An 18,976-nucleotide genomic window follows, 5' to 3' on the forward strand; every position below is an offset into this window, starting at 1 on the left:
AAAGAAAGCCAGCTGGCTTTCTCCTCTAAGCCGGCCGGCTTTTTCTTTTAAGGAGAGGGACACCCGACGCTGGAGGACGACGCTGGAACATGGACCCGACGCTGGAGGACGACGCTGGAACATGGACCCGACGCTGGAACACGGAACCGACGCTGGATTAGCACAGCGGGACCCGGTAAGTGGGGATTTTAGTGTAGGCGAAAAAATACGGGGTTATCCAAAAGAGCAAAAATATTTAGTGCGAGAAATTACGGGCTTAGCGGTTAGGGGGTTAATGTATTGGTATGTTTATTGGAAGTTTTATTTGTGAATGTGCAAGGAGTGTGCCTACATTTCACATAGTTTCAGACCATGTAGAAACCTAAATGGCACTCGTTCCACCAATAGTTGTTTCAAATATTATTTCCAATAGTGTATTTGCCATATTTCCATTTCTCTTTGTTTATTCCTAGGAAATGTCTTTGGTGCTTATTTTGCATTTTGTGCAATTGTTGATGGAGTGACATATCCAACAGGAATGGGGCAAAGTAAAAAGGAAGCAAAAGCAAATGCATCTAGATTGGCATTAGATCAACTACTTCAATATGAGGAATCTGAGCTACAAGGTAAGGAGAAATTATAGTGAATCCCTCCTAAGGGAGAATTTTTATGATGTGCGCTTCTCACAGATTGTAGATTTTTATATTTTTCCCACACTGTTGTAACTTAAAAACAACAAAACTCTTGTTACTTGGTTTTGTCTCTTTTGTGACTTGATTTTTTTTTTTATAAATTACCTTACTTGTTTCACAATGACTTTAACAATATTGAGCACATAGACTGTTCTTTGCTCAATTTCATTGATTTCATTGTATGGCCTTTGACCTTTGGTGTTTTGTTTCTGTTATTTATGACAAAAAAAAAACAGGACAGCTGCCCTAGTGTTTACATTTAAATTCCACATCAGAGGGATCCGGAGGCTGCCATTACTAAATATACTTGTCTGGCTGTTATGCTGGTTCACTGAACTGAAACATGCACAGAAATTTTGTTTCTATCTAAAGTGAAAATATTACAATACAAGGATCAGCATAACAGTCTGTTGAACAGAAATTTCAGTAGTTAGGGCCAACAATTTTTTTTTTTTTTTGTGCCCCACAAGCTGCCACTGATGAGAGGAGGCAGGAGTGCCAGCAGAACTCCCAGGACAAACCCACTGGGGAGAACTACTCCTGTACTTCTCTGTTGTCACCTGCAGACTACAGATAGACCTGCTTTAGCTGAGTCTAGAAAACAAGGAAATTGTCTGTAGTGCAGTGGGCAAGCTAATTTGACCCATGAAACAGGTGTTTAGTACACTGCTAAATGGTATATACAGTTCAATCTGATTTTTATCATTTTAAGTTTAGTTGGGCTGTTCACCACCATTCCAACCATGAGAACTGATCCTGGTTTTATTAGTTCTTCTAAAAAAAAATCTATCGTTCTTCTATCGTTCCATTACCACGAGGTAGCTTTCCTTGAGAGAAGGGTTTAGATACCTGGCTTGAAATCGCCTTTTCTCTAGATCTCAATAACATTGGGGAGATTTCTCTTTTTTGTTTGTGGTGTGGTGCAGAAATCCAATTTACGCTTTTCTAAAAAAACATTTTTTTCCTTTAAAATATCATGTAGCTGATCTTGCAAAAAACATAAATACCTCGAATGTTGGTGGACCACCATTATTACCGGTTGAGGGAAATGTCTTAACCAAGGCTTCAAGCATTTTAAGAACTCGTGTCGGTAAGTTTATTTATTAGCAAAACTTCTTGACTTTTTATATTAAATGCTTTTTTTCAAAGTCTATTTGCAGTCCCTATATACCAGCATCATGTACAGTATGTGCTAATAATGTACATTACAGCCCATATATACAGTTAGGTCCATAAATATTTGGACAGACAACCTTTTTCTAATTTTGGTTCTGTGCATTATCACAATTAATTTTAAATGAAACAACTCGGATGCAGTTGAACTGCAGACTTTCAGCTTCAATTCAGTAGGTTAAACAAAAAGATTGCATAAATAACACAATCCCTTCATTTCAGGGGCTCAAAAGTAATTGGACAAATTGAAAAGCTGAAAATAAAATGTTCATTTCTAATACTTGGTTGAAAACCCTTTGCTGGCAATGACAGCCTGTAGTCCGGAACTCATGGACATCACCAGATGCTGGCTTTCCTCCTTTTCAATGCTCTGCCAGGCCTTTACTGCAGCGGCTTTCAGTTGCTGTTTGTTTGTGGGCCTTTCTGTCCGAAGTTTAGTCTTCAACAAGTGAAATACATGCTGAATTGGGTTCAGATCAGGTGACTGACTTGGCCATTCAGGAATATTCCACTTCTTTGCTTTAATAAACTCCTGGGTTGCTTTGGCTGTATGTTTTGGGTCATTGTCCATCTGTATGATGGACAAATGCCTCCCAATCAATGTGACTGCATTTAGCTGGATTTGAGCAGACAGTATGTCTCTGAACACCTCAGAATTCGTCTGCTTCCGTCCTGTGTCACATCATGGATAAACATTAGTGTCCCAGTGCCACTGGCAGCCATGCACGCCCAAGCCATCACACTGCATCCACCATGTTTTACGGATAATGTGCTATGCTTTAGATCATGAGCTGTTCCACACCTTCTCCATACTTTTTTCTTGCCATCATTCTGGTAAAGGTTGATCTTAGTTTCATCTGTCCAAAGAATGTTTTTCCAGAACTGTGCTGGCTTTTTTAGATGTTTTTGAGCAAAGTCCAATCTAGCCTTTCTATTCTTGAGGCTTATGAGTGGCTTGCACCTTGCCGTGCACCCTCTGTATTTACTTTCATGCAGTCTTCTCTTTATGGTAGACCTGGATATCGATACGCCTACATCCTGGAGAGTGTTGTTCACTTGGTTGGCTGTTGTGAAGGGGTTTCTCTTCACCATGGAAATGATTCTGCGATCATCCACCACTGTTGGACGTCCAGGTCTTTTGGCGTTGCTGAGTTCACCAGTGCTTTGTTACTTTCTCATGATATACCAAACTGTAGATTTTGCCACTCCTAATATTGTAGCAGTTTCTTGGATGGGTTTTTTTCTGTTTTTGCTGTTTAAGTATTGCTTGTTTCACCGGCATGGAGAGCTCCTTTGACCACATGTTGTCTGTTCACAGCAAAATCTTCCACATACAAGCACCTCCCCGCTCTCAAATCAACTCCAGGCCTTTTATCTGCCTAATTGATAATAACATAACAAAGGAATTGCCCACACTAGCCCATGAAATAGCCTTTGAGTCAATTGTCCAATTGCTTTTGAGCCCCTGAAATAGTGATTGTGTGTAAAAAAAAAAAAAAAAAAAAAAAAAAAAGTTTTAGTTTCCCACACTATTATGCAAACTTTTTGTTCAACCCACTGAAGTAAAGCTGAAAGTCTGCATCTGAGTTGTTTTATTTAAAATTAGTTGTGGTAATGTACAGAACCAAAATTAGAAAAAAGTGGTCTATGTCCAAATATTTATGGATCTAACTGTATATGTGTGCATATAAAATACAACATATTTTTAACATAATACTACTTATGTTAACAGTAAGGTAATACTTGTAATTATGGTACACTTTTAAAATTTAAAACGCATTAAAAAAATTTTTGATTATACCAAAAACATTCGTTTGCTATTTTCTTGTTTGCTAATCCTAACCATAAAACACGCACACACTTATAGGCTTATTTCTTTTTCTTTAGAAGAGAGATTCCTCTTAGTTTGCTTTTCCAACAGTTATGCTGTCTTAAAGCCCACCCTTAGGTTTTTGCCTACTGTGACTTTGTATGAGCTTGAATTGGCAGCCTGTCTTTTGCATATACTATGTTTATATGCTATGGAAATGTAATTTTAAATGCCACCAATTACCTTTCTTGTTTCTAGCAGTAAAGATTGTCGTTCCCTTTTGGGTTTCTACCGTGTTTCCCCGAAAATAGGACCTACCCCGAAAATAAGACCTAGTAGAAAAAGAAAAAAAAAAAAAAATACTCACCGAGCGGGAGACAGCGGGCGTACACACTCCGGAGCCGCACAAGCCGATGCTTGCCTTGTAGTTCCGGCTCCTGTCACAGGCGGAGTGATATTACATGCACTTCGCCTGTCAGAAGCCAGGAACTCGGCTCGCGTCTTCTGATAAGGTAAGTTTTTTTTTTTTTTATTTTAACCAGCACAATTACGGTATAAAAAAAAAAATAAAATAAATAAAAATGTGAGCAATCATTGCCCCAGCCACATTTTGTGCTGATTTTAGGTTTGTAAGGACAAGCTGGCTGATTTAATACAGTAACAGTGCAAGAAGAGAAATGCTGAATTCAGTAACCAATACCGGTAGCAATGAATCAATGAAGAGTTTAATTTACAATTGGGTCACCATATAAAACTCTCAAATGTACATTGTTCTACATGAATATGGTAAGTGTTTTTTTTCATTAAAAAAAGTATATAAGACCTACCCTGAAAATAAGACCTAGTGTGTTTTTGGAAGCCCAAAAAAATATAAGACAGTGTCTTATTTTCGGGGAAACATGGTAGTATCATGTGCTACTGCCTAAAGACAATTCTCTTATCAAATGTAGTCATTTTTTTCTTGTATTTTGAATGCATAAACACTCAAATGGTATATGATGGTATACTGTTTTCCAGACAAGAGTCCTTTCATTCATGAACAGATAACTTCTGTAATCAAGGAAACATTTGCAGATCTCTTGGCAAAGTATCCTCAGTTTCAAAGTTGTGGCAGTTCTTTAGCTGCTTTTGTGATGGAAAGGGGTAAGTTGTAATTAAAACACCTATAGAAAATTTGTACAAGCCATTCCTATTTCTTTCTTTTATTCTATTATTTCTATTGCACACTTTTCATACATCAGGTCCATAATAGTTAATGGTAATACAAACTGTTTTTTGACTGTTTAGCTTGCCAGAAGGTTTTATTCAATGCGTGTAGAGCTCTGAGTTTTATTTAAAGGAAACCTGCAGGTTTTGATTGCTTCTACCAAACTAAAACTGCTAATTTTGAGCCATAATGTTGATTCTCTGAACTCATCACATTCTGTGCCAATGAGCTTTACATGACATGAAGCAAATTAAGTTGGACAGAATCTAAGTTGTAAGGAGAGACCTTGAGTCTTCGTTGTTGGCAACGAAGGGAGGAGGAGGGAGGAGTCGTACACAATGAACGACTCTGCTGGTGAATCCCCTAATCCACATCTAGTTGGACAACTCCTCAACAATTAAGAACAAGAAGTCTATCTGCTAGACGAGAAGTGCCTTGGATCCTGTCCTGGGCAGAATTTCATGTTTCAGCCATATACTTTCCAAGCATTTCTCAACCAACAGCACCTGGCCCCATGTGAATGGTTCCTAAACCCAAAGGTTTTCTTGGACAAGATGTTGACCTCCTGGCATATAGGTTTTTTAACAAACTGGACGGGTTTGTCTTCAGATACAGGGATCCTAAACTGGACCAGTGGATGCTCTTGTGGCTCTGTAGGATACCTACTCCCTGATCTATGCCTTTTCCCTTCTAAAACGTGTTCCTTCTCCTGTCTGTTCTTCTGTGTGTGTTGAATCTTGACTTGATTTCTTAACTTGATTAACTTAATTTTTATTCAAATTTTTAAAAAAAATGCTTTACCTCCCCTGGCATTCTAATTCTGTTCGTATTTTCATGCAAAAAGCATTACATTGTTTTGCATGGAAATTTATTTTCCATTGTAACCCTATATTTCTTAGGCATAACTCAACGAAATATGTCCCATATTTAATAATAAACTTTAAAAAAAAATAAAATCTATTAAAACAAAGGTGCATAAAAATATTAAAACCTGTAATATAACTGTACAGTAGCATGTATAATATATGTAATATATATATTTTATATAGATTTCTTTGTATTGGATTCAATATAGTTATTTTGTATTGAATCCAATACAAAATTATTTGAATTTCCCGCCACCCCTCCCGCCTGCACTGACGCATGCACCAACATTACCGGGGAACATATCTGCAGTTGCCAGCTGAAGATCGGAGGAAGAGGACGTGTCCTGAGTACCTGCAGGGATGAGCAGGACATCGGGGGATGCCAAAAGGAACAAGGTAAGTGTTTTTTGTAATGTTTTTGGCCACCCCGAGTGTGATTTGGGATTACCGCTTTTTGCAAGTAAAATCCACCGAGTCACACTCAGGAATACCTGAGTGTATCAATCTTGGTTTTTGGAGCTAACGATGCATCTGTGAGGTGGGCTTCCAGAAGATAGATGTGGTTACCAATGTCCCAGATTTCTTTAAAAGATTTAGTCTGTAATTTTCTTTGACATTCTGTCCATATTCTTGTGTAGTAGAGCTTCAAATGAAATTCCATTTCCTCCACAATATAAAAGGCATGCATTGCAGTAGGTTGGCTAATCTGCAGTATATTTTTTGTTTTCAGATGGCCAGCAGTGGGAAGTAATTGCAATAGGAACAGGAGATATAAACTATAGCCAGAGCACACTCAATGATGGAAGAATTCTTCATGATTCCCATGCTATTGTCTCTGCGAGACGCTCATTACTTAGGTAAAATGATCTTGTGGTCATTATGTGTATTCATGGAAAAAAAAACCTTTCAAATTCAGAATGTTAAAGGGGTATTATATGATTTTTTTCCATTAATGATTAACAGAATTGATAAGATAATTACACATACCTATTGTGTAGGAAAGAGCTATTTGATTTTGAAAGCATTTTCTCTGTATGGATATCTTGTTTTGGATGGAGGATTGGAGCCTTGTTGTTTTTCATTGATTGTCTGCTTTTTTAAGAAAATAGAAGGTGTATATTCTCCATAACTGCTTAATAGGTGCATTATGTACATTAAATAATAAAAAGAAAGGCTAAAGGAAGAGAGTTTTTATTGCATATTAGGATCTCAGAAAACATTTATAGCTCTTTTCTGCACATTAAAGCGGTACTAAAAGTTCCGCTTTTGAAACTTGTCCTCAAGCAGGACTTTTTTGCAGAAAAGGACAGGCAATTCGTACTCGTTACCTGGCTTCCGCTGCAGTTGCTAGAGTTGAATGAATGCCTGCATGCCAGTTTGGGAGTTATGTCATCCTGTTCCCGCCAATCAAGGTTGCTAAAGATCTCATCTTAGCATTACCATATTTTTTCATATTAAAATAGATTCAAGCTTCCATTGGGAAAATGATAATAAAGCTGAACTTCAGGAATACATTTAAATAAATAAAGGGTGGCTTTTTTTTTTTTTTTTTAAATGACAGCTTTTTTACTGCCAAAAGAGTTTAATTTCTGTCCATTCAGTCTTGATAGACTTCCTTGCCATAAGTCTTCTCACTAGTCAAAGCCTTAACAGTGCAGCCCCAGAAACTATTCCCAAAAAGTTAACTAGAGTAAACAAGCCCTGCTGTACATGCAGGGCTGTACTGCATTGGGGGTGGGTATGTAACCAAATGCAGGACCCCAGCTTTAAGATCCCAGTAAATAAAAAAAAAAACTGAGGGGTATGAATGCTAAGGTCAATGTAGTGGGGTAATAAGTTAGCATTATGTAACAATTCACTTAAAGTAGAGGTAAACCATGTCTCTTAAAACTTGTTTATTTCAAAATAAAAATTGGCATTGCTTTTTTTAAAACGAGCATAAATTATTTGTTGGGAGATGTAAAAGCGGGACAGCATTATGTTGTAGCTTCACTGGCACTTATAAAGGCAGAATACTTTATGGTAATGGGCAGAAATGTCATTAATTTATAACCCCAAAGTTAACTAGTTGCACTGCTATGATTAAATGAGCTGCCATTCAAGTCATTTCCATGAGGGGGAAGGTTTTTTTTTTTTTTTTTTTTCCTTATCCGTGCAGAAGTGTGAATGTACCCTTTTTAACCAGTGTTTGTTCGCTCCTTTAGGGTTACTTTCTTAAAAAGCTTAAAACATTTTACTAGTTTGTCAGCAATAGTTTCCTTTTTAACTATATTAGTTGTGTCTTTTAGGTATTTCTATAGACAGCTCCTGCTTTTTTACAGTGGGAATGCTGGTATGATGAAAAAATCCATCTTCTGCAGACATCCATCAACTGACCTTCTTTCACTTAAACGAAATATAAATCTCTACCTGTATATGAATCAGCTCCCAAAAGGATCTGCACAGATGAATTCCCAACTGTAGGTATTATTATTGTTTTGCATAAAATATATTTTCCAGTATTGGTAGTAGAGTCTTTTGAACAATGATAAATTTGTGACTTTCAGTTCAGGCTTACACTGCTCTGCCATTCTCAGCAGCTCCTGGGTAAAGAGTGTGAGGAGGGCCACCCATTCTCCTACCACCTGCTGCCTGGGGGTTAGGGACCTTAGACTTACAGAAGAGATAGGATGGGTCCCAAAAGATTGCATCTTTTAATAAGTTACCTAAACTCTCCGATTTATGACAGTGTAATACTTAAATATGAAGTTTACATTTGTGATGAGTTTGCTGTATTGATAACATATGCTAATTAACATTCCTACTGGCAAAAAGAAAAAGCAGAAACAGGTGTTGAGAAGCTACACAAACAAGAAGTTCCCTAGCAGCTGTGCTATTCCCAGCAGTTTTGTCATAGCTGGGAAACCCTGTGCACATCACAAAATTGTATGATGCCAATATAAAAAAATGATTCATCAGAATGGTAATAAACCCTTATTTCACAGGGTGCTTTTAAGTTATTCCTAATAAAATATTCTTGAGTGGATATCATTGTTACACATATAGGTTGTAAATTTAGAAAATGCTATGAGAATGCTTTCTGACACATATGGTAGTTGTATGCATCTTTTTTCATTCTATTAGCTACAACATGCTGAGATAGAAGCACTGGAACATGCAGATCCTTGATTTATACTGATATATACTGATCAGTTTTTGTGAGTACACGGTTAGAAATCTGAACATGGAACTTAAGTTATTTATACTAAAACAGACTACAATTATCGGTATAAGGTATAGTTTTTTACTCCAAGGCCGATTTTTTTGAGTTTTTTTTTTTTTTTTACTACATTTGCCTACACTTGCCCTGTGTGCCCTTTTATTTTCCCGCCTTTCAATACTTAAGCTAAATACCTAGCGGATTCTTGCAGTTACATCCCTATCTCTTTTAGATCTTATTACTTCTCATCATTTCTGTGTGGTATATATGTATGTGTATATTTATATGTGTGTGTGTTTGTGTGTGTGTGTATATATATATATATATATATATATATATATATATATATATATGATCATTTATTGAGCATGATATTGAAATTTTGCTGATTTTACTTTGCATCACATTTAAATGTGAAAACCACACACAAACCTGCATTTATCATTTTTAGTGTAACAGTTATTTCAATAAACTATTTTTCTTTTTTCTAGACATCTTAGCCCATATTCTTATTCTGCATATGATGCAAATGACAAGCTGAGTCTTCATATTTCGGTGGAAGGCAAAAATTACCCGGTTGATTACTATCCACGGGACATTACTAATCACATAAGCAGCATGTCTGCCACTGATAAACTTACAAAATGGGAAGTGCTAGGAGTTCAAGGAGCACTGCTGAGCATTTTTATACAACCAGTGTACATTTACAGCATTATTGTGGGTAAGCCTATATGTAGCTAGATGTCTTTGCTATTTCATTTATTTGTAGGCATAGTCTTAAATGAGCTTTAAGGTAAAAGTGTGGATAACTTTAGATCGATTTATTCTTCTCCAATCTGCAAAAATGTTTGTTGGTGTGTTCTTTCAAGGGATTTCACATCAGTTCTAACAGAAGTAAGGGAAAGGCTTCCTAATTAGAATACCTATGATGAAACCTAGCAAAAGGTCTCCCTTTTTTTTCTACTTGCTATTAAAAACAAAATTGGCAAAGTTGGGTACTTTAATCTGGTAAATTAAATGAGGCCTTCTTTTTAAAAAAATTAACTTTATTTCAGGTGATGCAAACTGTAACAATATCAGAGGACTGGAAATTGCTCTAAAGCAAAGAATTGATGATTCACTTACTTCAAGACTTCCAATGTTTTATCTAGTGAACAAACCCTACATTGGCATTGCTACAGCAGCAAACCCAGTTCAGGCTCTCTTAGGGAACTGCTTCTCTCTGAACTGGTCTCAAGGAGATGGCTCATTGGAAATAGTGGATGCATTGCTTGGGAAGATTACTGAAAGGTATGTTACAATTATTAATTGGTAAAACATGAATTTTTAATGATTGTATAAAAGCTTCTCTTTGATAACTGTCTTGTTACATAGTTCACCATTTAAAAGCGGCCGCTCTATGGCAAGTCGTCTTTGCAAAGCTGCAATGTTGAGCCGGTTTAATTTACTTTCAAAGGAAGCAAAAAGAGAGGACTTTCATTGTGGCCTGACATATCTTGAAGCAAAGGTATTTATTTATTTATTAATAGTAATTATAATTCCACAAGGGACAGCAGGGCATATATAAAAATATTTATATTGGTCTTCAACACATTTTTATACTAAGTACATGTTTAACAACTCTATCAAACCCTTGTTGTATATAGCAGGGGTCCCCAACCCCCAGTCAGCAGCCGTCTTATAGCTGAGCCACAAAAGCACGGAGACCCCACTTGGGGGGCAGGGCGCGCGCGAGACCGTGTCTCCTGTACCAGTCGCAGGCTCAGACCTGCGATGAGAGAGTTGGCGGGTTCTAGCATTACGACATTGGAGGGTAGCAGTCTGACTGTCTGAAACATTTCTGCCAGCAGTCTGACAATGGAGGACCTTACTGAAAGAGGAGCAGCCTGAATATTGAATGCACATGGCTAGGGGAGGAGTACTTTGATTGAATAAGGCAAATTACCTAAAAGCAGACTGACTGGAGGGTGGTCATGGTTGGGAGAGGGGATAGCAGACTGGGTGGTGGCTAAGAGGAGGCGATGGACCACTTGTTGGACACCAGGTCACTAGCTTTATAAAAAAACACACAATTTTGTTAAATTAAAACAATTAATTTTGTTTTTGTAATTTAATTTATAATAAATTAATTTTGTAATTTAATTTTGTTAAATTAAAACAATTTTAGTTTACCTCTCATCCTGCATTAATAGGCCATTGTTCTTGTTTGAGCTGCTTTTCTGAATGTAAAAGTGGCTCGGTACAATTCAGAAGCAGCTCCTCCAAACAAACTAAACTAGGTAAAACATGTAAAAAAAATATTTAAAAGTATACTTCACTTAACTTGCTGAAATCACCTAAAAACTGCATCTTAGTTGTTTACACAAACCCTAAGAACAATTTGACTACTTTGTGGCCACTGGTAGATGAAATAAATTTTTGCAGTTATTTTAGAAGCTCTGAGAAAGGTGCATTCTTAGGTGAGTAGAAATAAAACATCTACGATTACCTACTTATAGCGTTTTTTTTATTGCCTTTTAGAAACTTGCTTTACCATACCAAGAGGCCAAAGCCTTACTGAAGTCCTATTTGAAAACTCAGGGGTTTGGAATTTGGATAGAGAAGCCAGACATAATTGGAGCCTTCACAGAGTAACCAATAAATATACTGAATACTGAATTCCTTGTTCACTAAAACTCTTAAGTTTTCTGAAAAAATTCCTTGTGTTGTGTAACATTTTATACAATCCTAGGCCTTGTTCAGAATATTTTCTGAATCTTTTCAGTTGCAATAATAATGAGAAGAAAAGTCTCAAAATACATTTATATAAATATATATATATATTTTTGTCAGTTGCAACAGATTTTAGGTTGTATTTTGGCATATGCGCATTGTTATCTGACCGTTTATTTGTTAATATAACTAATATTTTCATGCTACTTGCATAAGCAAAGTAGGCAGAGCAATGGAAGCTGCTGTTGACTCTTGCCATGGAGTTATGTTTCTATACAACAAAACATGGTGAATCCCTGACCTTGACCAAGTGTGTGTTTCAAGTATCATTAAATGGATGTTCTGAAACATGTGCATCCTACTTAATGAGGCCCATATAAGGATGACAGCTCTGCAGAACAGGTAGGTTTAACTGTCCATATATTTCTAGATGGCCTTAAATAAAAACTGTAAATTTTGTAGCTGATAATAGTAGCTGCACTCATTGGCCTTATTGGTCATTCATTGAGTACCTGAGCAATTTTGTAGCCAGTAAAGTTAGAACTTCTATTCTGAAAACTTGTTTGGGGTCTAAACGCATTAAAGCTTTTGACTTGGCATGTCAGCCAGACAACAAGTATATTTGACAGGAAAGTTTAGCAGTTGTACCTTACAGCTTTTTTTTTCAGTAGAAATTTGCTTAAGCAAGTACTTACCCTTGATTTAAGGACCCAATTTGCAATTGTTGGTTCTTGTAACACGTTCGTTTACCATACATTTTTCTTCATCTTGTAGTACTTGATTCATTTATGTCATTGTTATCTGACAGACTTGATAACTTTCTGTAATTTCTTTTTCTTTTTTACATTTATCAGCATAGTGATAAGCTCTTTATGATCCCATTGCTGGTAAACTGATTGAAAGTGTGACCAAGTCAAATGAGACTTACTGAACTCCATTCTAATAGGAGTATTTTTCTGTTTTTACCCTCATGTTGGAAATAAATGCCTGTTTTTTTTTTTATTCAAATGTCTGACTTTGTTTTTACTTGGCATGTAAAAAGCATAGTTATGTTAAAGAATGTTAAAGTTTAAAAAAAAATCTAAATATTAAAATCTTTGAGAAGTGTAAAGCTGCGTACACACTGCCAATTTTTGTCGTTGGAAAGGATCTTTCACGATCCTTTCCAATGACAAGGGAGTGCACGATGCATGAACGGTGCTGTACATACAGCACCGTTCATGCTCTATGGAGAGGGGAGGGGGAGAGCGACGGAGCGGCACCCTGCTGCGCGCTCTCCCCTTCACTTTCATTACGATCGGCTGTCGTCCGTGGATCCGGCAGGTCGGTCGTCCGGACGATGGACGACACCGACTGTACACACGGCAGATTTTCGCCCGATAATTGGCCGATGCCGATTATCGGGCGATAAAAATCTGACGTGTGTACGTAGCTTAAGCCTTACATGTTCTGCTATTCTCAGCAGCTTCCGTGTAAGCAGTGTGAGGAAAGCTGCCCGAAGTTTTCTGGGGGGGGGGGGGTAGAGTCCTTTGCACCGCATTGTCTGCAGATTTGACTTCAGGTGGCAGTGAACGGTACTGAAGGTTCCATGGCATGAGGAAGGTGGAAGATGCAAACACAATTTGGGGGCCCTGGTCTTGAAATAGCTCCGCCTAAAGTGGACCTATCACTACAATTTTTATTATGTGGAAAGGTTAATAACCCTTTGTTTGGTTTTGTTTTTTTGATAAATGCCTTAAAAAAAAAAGAAAATGGCAAAGCCCCTTTCATTCTGTCATTACCACTGTGGCGGAAAAGGCTGAATAGGTGTGCAGAGCCTCTTGGGATACATGTGTCACAAATCCCAGAAGGCTTGGGCTCCAAGAATGGGCATGCACAGGAGGGACTTTTCTGTTAATGAAAAAAGGAAGATGGCAATCTCACACATGCGCAGGATTTCAGGATTTTGTTTGAGACCCCCGTATATATCAACATTAGGTTTACTATCAGCTCTCAGGGTCCCATGTGTACCCTGAAATTTTTAGGTTTCTACAACTATCTGTGTAGGAGATATTAAAGTTTGTACATTGGGGGTAATGACAGCAGCATGGAGACAGACACAGCTCTCATGCTGCTGCTTCTGTCCCAGGGGTAGAATTATTTCACAGTAAAAGGTGGGTGGGGAGCAGCACAGCTGATTGCCCAGGTCTGTGGAACACGCCCAATCTTGGGAAGCTCACACTGAAACCCGATTTTCTCATAGGACTCCGGTACTACTGCCTCCTGTCATTTGTGGCCCCCAACTCACCAGCCACGGACTGGCACCGGTCCGTGATCCAGGGGTTGGGGATCACTGCTTGGTCCAGGAAGCACATGTGGACACCTAAGTGATACTTAAAGGGTTCATTGATGTGTATTGACTAAATTTAATGTACAGTGATGTGTAAGGCACTACTTTGTTAACAACAATGGCTGTCTTTAAACATTAGAAAAACGGGAAAAAAAGGAAACATTCATGCTTATTTCTAATTACAGAGGAGGCACTGGAAATGTATTCCAAATCAAAACATGCAGAAAAATGGTATTCCTTTACATAAAGTAAAAAGGAAATATTAGGTTGTTCAAAAGAAAATACAAAAAAGTGTATACATTCACTGTATAAACCTAAACATTTTGGGGGATTTTGCTTGCCTTTGGATAACTAATATTCAGTTGTATGACCACTGTTTCTGAGAACTGTTGCTCGTCAGTGTTGCATGGAGTCAACCAATTTCTAATTAAACGTCCAAATTTGTTGTTTTAAACAGCCAAATAAACTTTGTTCTTTTTTTTTATTTCATATTTTGATTTTGAATAGAATGTGCATTTGTGCATATGGAAATAAAAGCTATTATAAGGATTTTAAGCTTTTATTCAATTTTTTTAAACATACTGCTATTATTCGGAACACAACTGTAGATGTGATCCTAGTGCCATTCCAGTTCACAGAAGATAAAATATTCTCTGAAAACACTAGCCCAAGTTTTTATAAAACATTCACATAATTGCATTCAATAATTAGAGAAAATACAGTTTGTTTGTTTTTTATTATTCTTCATGGTGAAATAGCCTTCTGATATTTCTACATACATGCATCACAGTTTTACAGTAAAAATAAATAAATGTCAATATAATAATTTAGACACAGTAAAAAAAAATAAATATTGAATATAAATAAATATATAAATACTTATGTAACACATTGTAAAACCGTTATAACATCATGTAATTATGGTTTTGCAATAACACGCTGCAGAAGGTTTAACAAATTATCAAGTAAAAACTTGACATTCTTCAGGTTTCGGGGAAACTGACATTGATTGCACAGCTCCTACAAATAAAAGCATAAACACATCAATTAATATTGTCTATTTTCATGGCAATATAAGCAGTAAACAGCATTTTGGTTATTCTAGAAACCTTATTCCACATTTCTGTTTAGCAAGAGCTCCCAAAATGGTTGCTATAGGCAATACCTTGCTCTCTCAAAAGGTTCGTCACAACAGTGTATAGGTTACAAACCGTTCTGACCACACCAAAATATTGTACTGGAGTTTTAGTGATATCTTTTGTCTGACACAGAAACCTAACATTTTAAAAGCTTGCATCTTACATGTAATAAGGTTTTATATAGTACTACCTACAGAAACTAAACAATGAATATTTGGTAAAACAATGCCTAACAATTTTTCATATGTATGATGAGTCAAAAATTGAATGTATGTACTTATAACCTCAATAGTTAATGTGACTGGTGCAGTAAGGTTTTTATGATAATTTACAATTTAAACTTCATCCCGGTAGTATCTAAAATCTTGTTTGCACTTCAATAAAGGAGGGATGACCTAATGGAGGGTCACATACAGACCTGGTTTAAGTATTAACAGTCAGTTTCTGGCTTACTGGCAACCATTTCCCACATCAGCGTTCTGTGCGCTTCCAGATTCACTAATAATTTGGGTCAATATCACAATGGATAACGCAGATAGCTGTGCATTTTGGTGTGCCACATGGCAACCACATACCCCTAGTGTGAAAGCTTTAGGAGGCATGGTACTTTGTACACTGTAGTCTGGAGAGCATCATATTGTGAAAAAGCTATTAACCCAACATAGGTCACTCATCCTTCTCCCTCCACCTCACTGATGTTCTGGCAGGACCCCGATTAAGATATAATTTGAAAGAAAACCCCTATAGCCTGTGAATTCTGTATTGTGGGAAACCCTCTGTCCAACATTCATAAATAAGAGAGTCCAAACCATTATGTTTGTCTTTTGAATATATTTTTATAAGAGCTCTATCTGTAATTAGGTATTAATCAGTTTTCATGACATGTAAGCGAACACTGGATATTAAACTGATTTAGATTAGATATGTCATTGTATCTTTTTTTTTTTTTTTTTTTTCTTTGTATTGCTACCTTTAGTGGTGGAACAAGGGTTTCCTTTCACTCCTTAAGTGGTAATGCTGAAGATATAAGGTGTCACAATATCAGATTGTATATGTCAGTGACCAAAGCCTTGACAGATATACTTTGTGTGGTTTTAATGTTACTTAGAACAGGAAGTTACTCTCCCAAGAAAGCATAACTCCTGTAAGCAGAATTTGCAGACACACTCTGTTTTTTCAAGTATTTTTAAATGGTTCAGTGTAGTTTAAAATGTAAGCTACTTACAAACACCAACTATAAAACATTATAAAAACCCAGCATTCTAGTGATTTACGATGACTCCTAGATGTAAATGTTCATTGTGTAAACTCTCCCAAATATTACACATCTCTGTGCAGATTATGCTACCAATGGAATTTTATGGGGGCCTAAATCATGTTGTAGGACTATTTTTTTTTTTTTTATAAATCTGACAAGTTGTCAGGATATTAGGGAGAGAGGATCAGAATACCAAACAAAACTAAAGAAAAAAGAATAAATCCCACTGTTTAGCTACTATAATACGGAAACTCAGGACTGTCCAGATTGTTTTATAAGAAAAAAATTGTAAGAATTAATTTTGTTCTCAATTATCTTAGATACAAATAATTACCTTGGGATCAACTTCTTTTTGTATAGTGTTTTCCTGGATGAGAGAAAGAAACATTTGCAGTAAGTGGACAAGACATTTACAGTAAAAAGCGTGCTTGATTTTGTATTTTTTTTCTTGATTTTAAATTATACTTTGTGATTCATTTCTCCTGATGAGCCATGACTGGAAAGCAGAAACACCCCCAAACCTTCAGGTATAGTGTTTGTGAAAGTCATGGTTTGTCTCTAATCAACACTATGATCAAACTTAGGGTACTGCAGAAGTATGTGTACATGGTACCACCTAATCCTGAATTAAGATCATGAACATGCTAACTGTGTCCTCCTACCTTCCACTCTTTGTGCTGGACATACTGGTAGATACAGATGGCCACAAAAAAGTTTTTCTTTGAAAAAGCTTTTCCATCAAACCATGCTGGAAACTTTAAATCACAATGATACCATGTTCCCGATCTCCCTTGTAAAAATGTCTGAAAAGCACCCAGATTGAAGTTGCTAGGTGTCGCAGTGATAACCTAAAACCACCATCTGCCCCAAATCAACAAGAAGTAAGCGGTATTTCACCCCTAGGTGGGTAAATACAAAACATAGTCAATGCAGAAGATCTAAAGGCTTTTTGGCTAGTACATGATAACGGTTTTCTTACCAAATAAGCTTGTATATTGGTAATGATGTCTCCAACAAATTTGTTATCCGCATCCTGTGCTCGGGATCTCAGGGAGTTCTGTATACGGTTCAGTGGGTCAACAAAGCAGGCGAGGGCATTCATTGAGCAGGTTTCCTAAAAACAAAATTTTTTTCATAATAATTTTATGGTAAACAATTAGCATACTACAAATACCTACTGCTACTGTATACATGCAGAATCCTATCTCTGTGTACAATAAGACAAAGGAGTACATCTTTACTAGTTACTCAAGGTAACCAGTGGGGTCTATCTTACTTATTCTGAATTAAATACAAAATGGCACATTCTTTTTCAGGTATTCCCAAAAAGAAAACATTTTAAAATTCTTATTGCTTATAAAACCGAACCATTCAAAGACTTAAATTGATCCATGTATGCCAGAAGATTTAAAGGAAACCTATACTGAGAACCCTGCAAAGGTTTCAATGCACTTAATTATGCATGCAGTATAATGACTTTACAGTAAACACAAAATAAAATGTATGCCTGTGTTTGTTATTACTGCCCATACATTCAACATTTTATAATTCATAGACCCGATCTTTAACATGATCCGGTAATCAAAAAGAACTGTTCAACACAGCAAAGAAAACCATTATTTTGGCCAAATACAACTCGATAATATGCTGTAGACATGCATGCATGTAGGCAAGTCAGTTGTCAGAACAATAACATCATTGTGTGTATCTCTTTCTCCTGTGTCATTTTCTGTACCTGTTTTTCATTTGCTACCCCTATTTAATGTACATTGCTATGTAATATGTTGGCACTATATAAATACAGTTTACGAATAATAACTACTTTGCCACAGTAGAGGTAGTAAAATGAGTGCGATATTAGGACCTGTGCATCTGATAATCAAATAAACATGGGAGTATCATTTCAGTTATAGTAACAAAACTACACTATGTTTAACTACAAGTTCCTCAAAGCTCTGGCTCTCTTTCATACACATGACAGTTCAAGCATTTTGATGTTAGAATTCAGTATGACGTCTGGGAATATGATTGGTCTAATGTTAGGTGATATCCCAGATTCATTGGGTCAACAAAGCAGGCGAGGGCATTCAATGAGCAGTTTTCCTAAAAACACTTCTTAAGCTAATGGAATTATAGTGCTGAGAACCATTAGCTTTCAAAACAACTTGGGAAAAAATTAAATGTCTGGTCACAATACATAGTTTTAAAGGTTTCTTTCCAAAGTTCATAAGCCAGACTGCTGTATCATTTTAATTCTTGCTGAAATGATAAATCAGTACATTCTGTATCTGTACTGTAGTATTTTTAAGCTGTTCAATTATTAGACAAAAAAAATCACATTTAACTTCTAAGTTATTTGCAACAAAACATAAACCATAGTAATTCAAGTAAAAATAATGACAATGTAAGGTATTATCAGGATGAATTTACCGGAACATTTTGTGGAACTCTGTATTTTGCGAAAATCTGTTTTATCTAGAAAATTAAAAAAAATGAAAATTGAATGAAAATTAGTGATATACTAGTACAAAAGCATATGAATACATAGGATGTGTGTGCATGTACTTACATGCAGAGATTCTGTTAATGTTTTGACATCGTCCATTGCAGCA

The 18,976-nt window shown here is 36.5% G+C and overlaps 1 protein-coding gene across 3 annotated transcripts in view; it reads left to right on the top strand.

Moving 5' to 3' along the window:
- Positions 1-12,687, top strand: part of ADAD1 (adenosine deaminase domain containing 1) — a 28,589-nt gene extending 15,902 nt beyond the window's left edge. For all 3 annotated transcript variants that reach the window (XM_072405791.1, XM_072405790.1, XM_072405792.1), the window contains 9 exons: positions 453-605; positions 1,654-1,761; positions 4,672-4,797; positions 6,458-6,584; positions 8,016-8,186; positions 9,418-9,647; positions 9,982-10,216; positions 10,301-10,433; positions 11,447-12,687. In XM_072405791.1, the coding sequence (XP_072261892.1) occupies positions 453-605; positions 1,654-1,761; positions 4,672-4,797; positions 6,458-6,584; positions 8,016-8,186; positions 9,418-9,647; positions 9,982-10,216; positions 10,301-10,433; positions 11,447-11,560 (1,397 nt within the window). In that variant the 3' untranslated portion in view covers positions 11,561-12,687. The remainder of the gene's footprint in view (positions 1-452; positions 606-1,653; positions 1,762-4,671; positions 4,798-6,457; positions 6,585-8,015; positions 8,187-9,417; positions 9,648-9,981; positions 10,217-10,300; positions 10,434-11,446) is intronic.
- Positions 12,688-18,976: the final 6,289 nt, after the last annotated feature.

Source organism: Pyxicephalus adspersus, chromosome 3 (genome assembly GCF_032062135.1).
Source record: "Pyxicephalus adspersus chromosome 3, UCB_Pads_2.0, whole genome shotgun sequence".
Classification (NCBI taxonomy): Eukaryota; Metazoa; Chordata; class Amphibia; order Anura; family Pyxicephalidae; genus Pyxicephalus; species Pyxicephalus adspersus.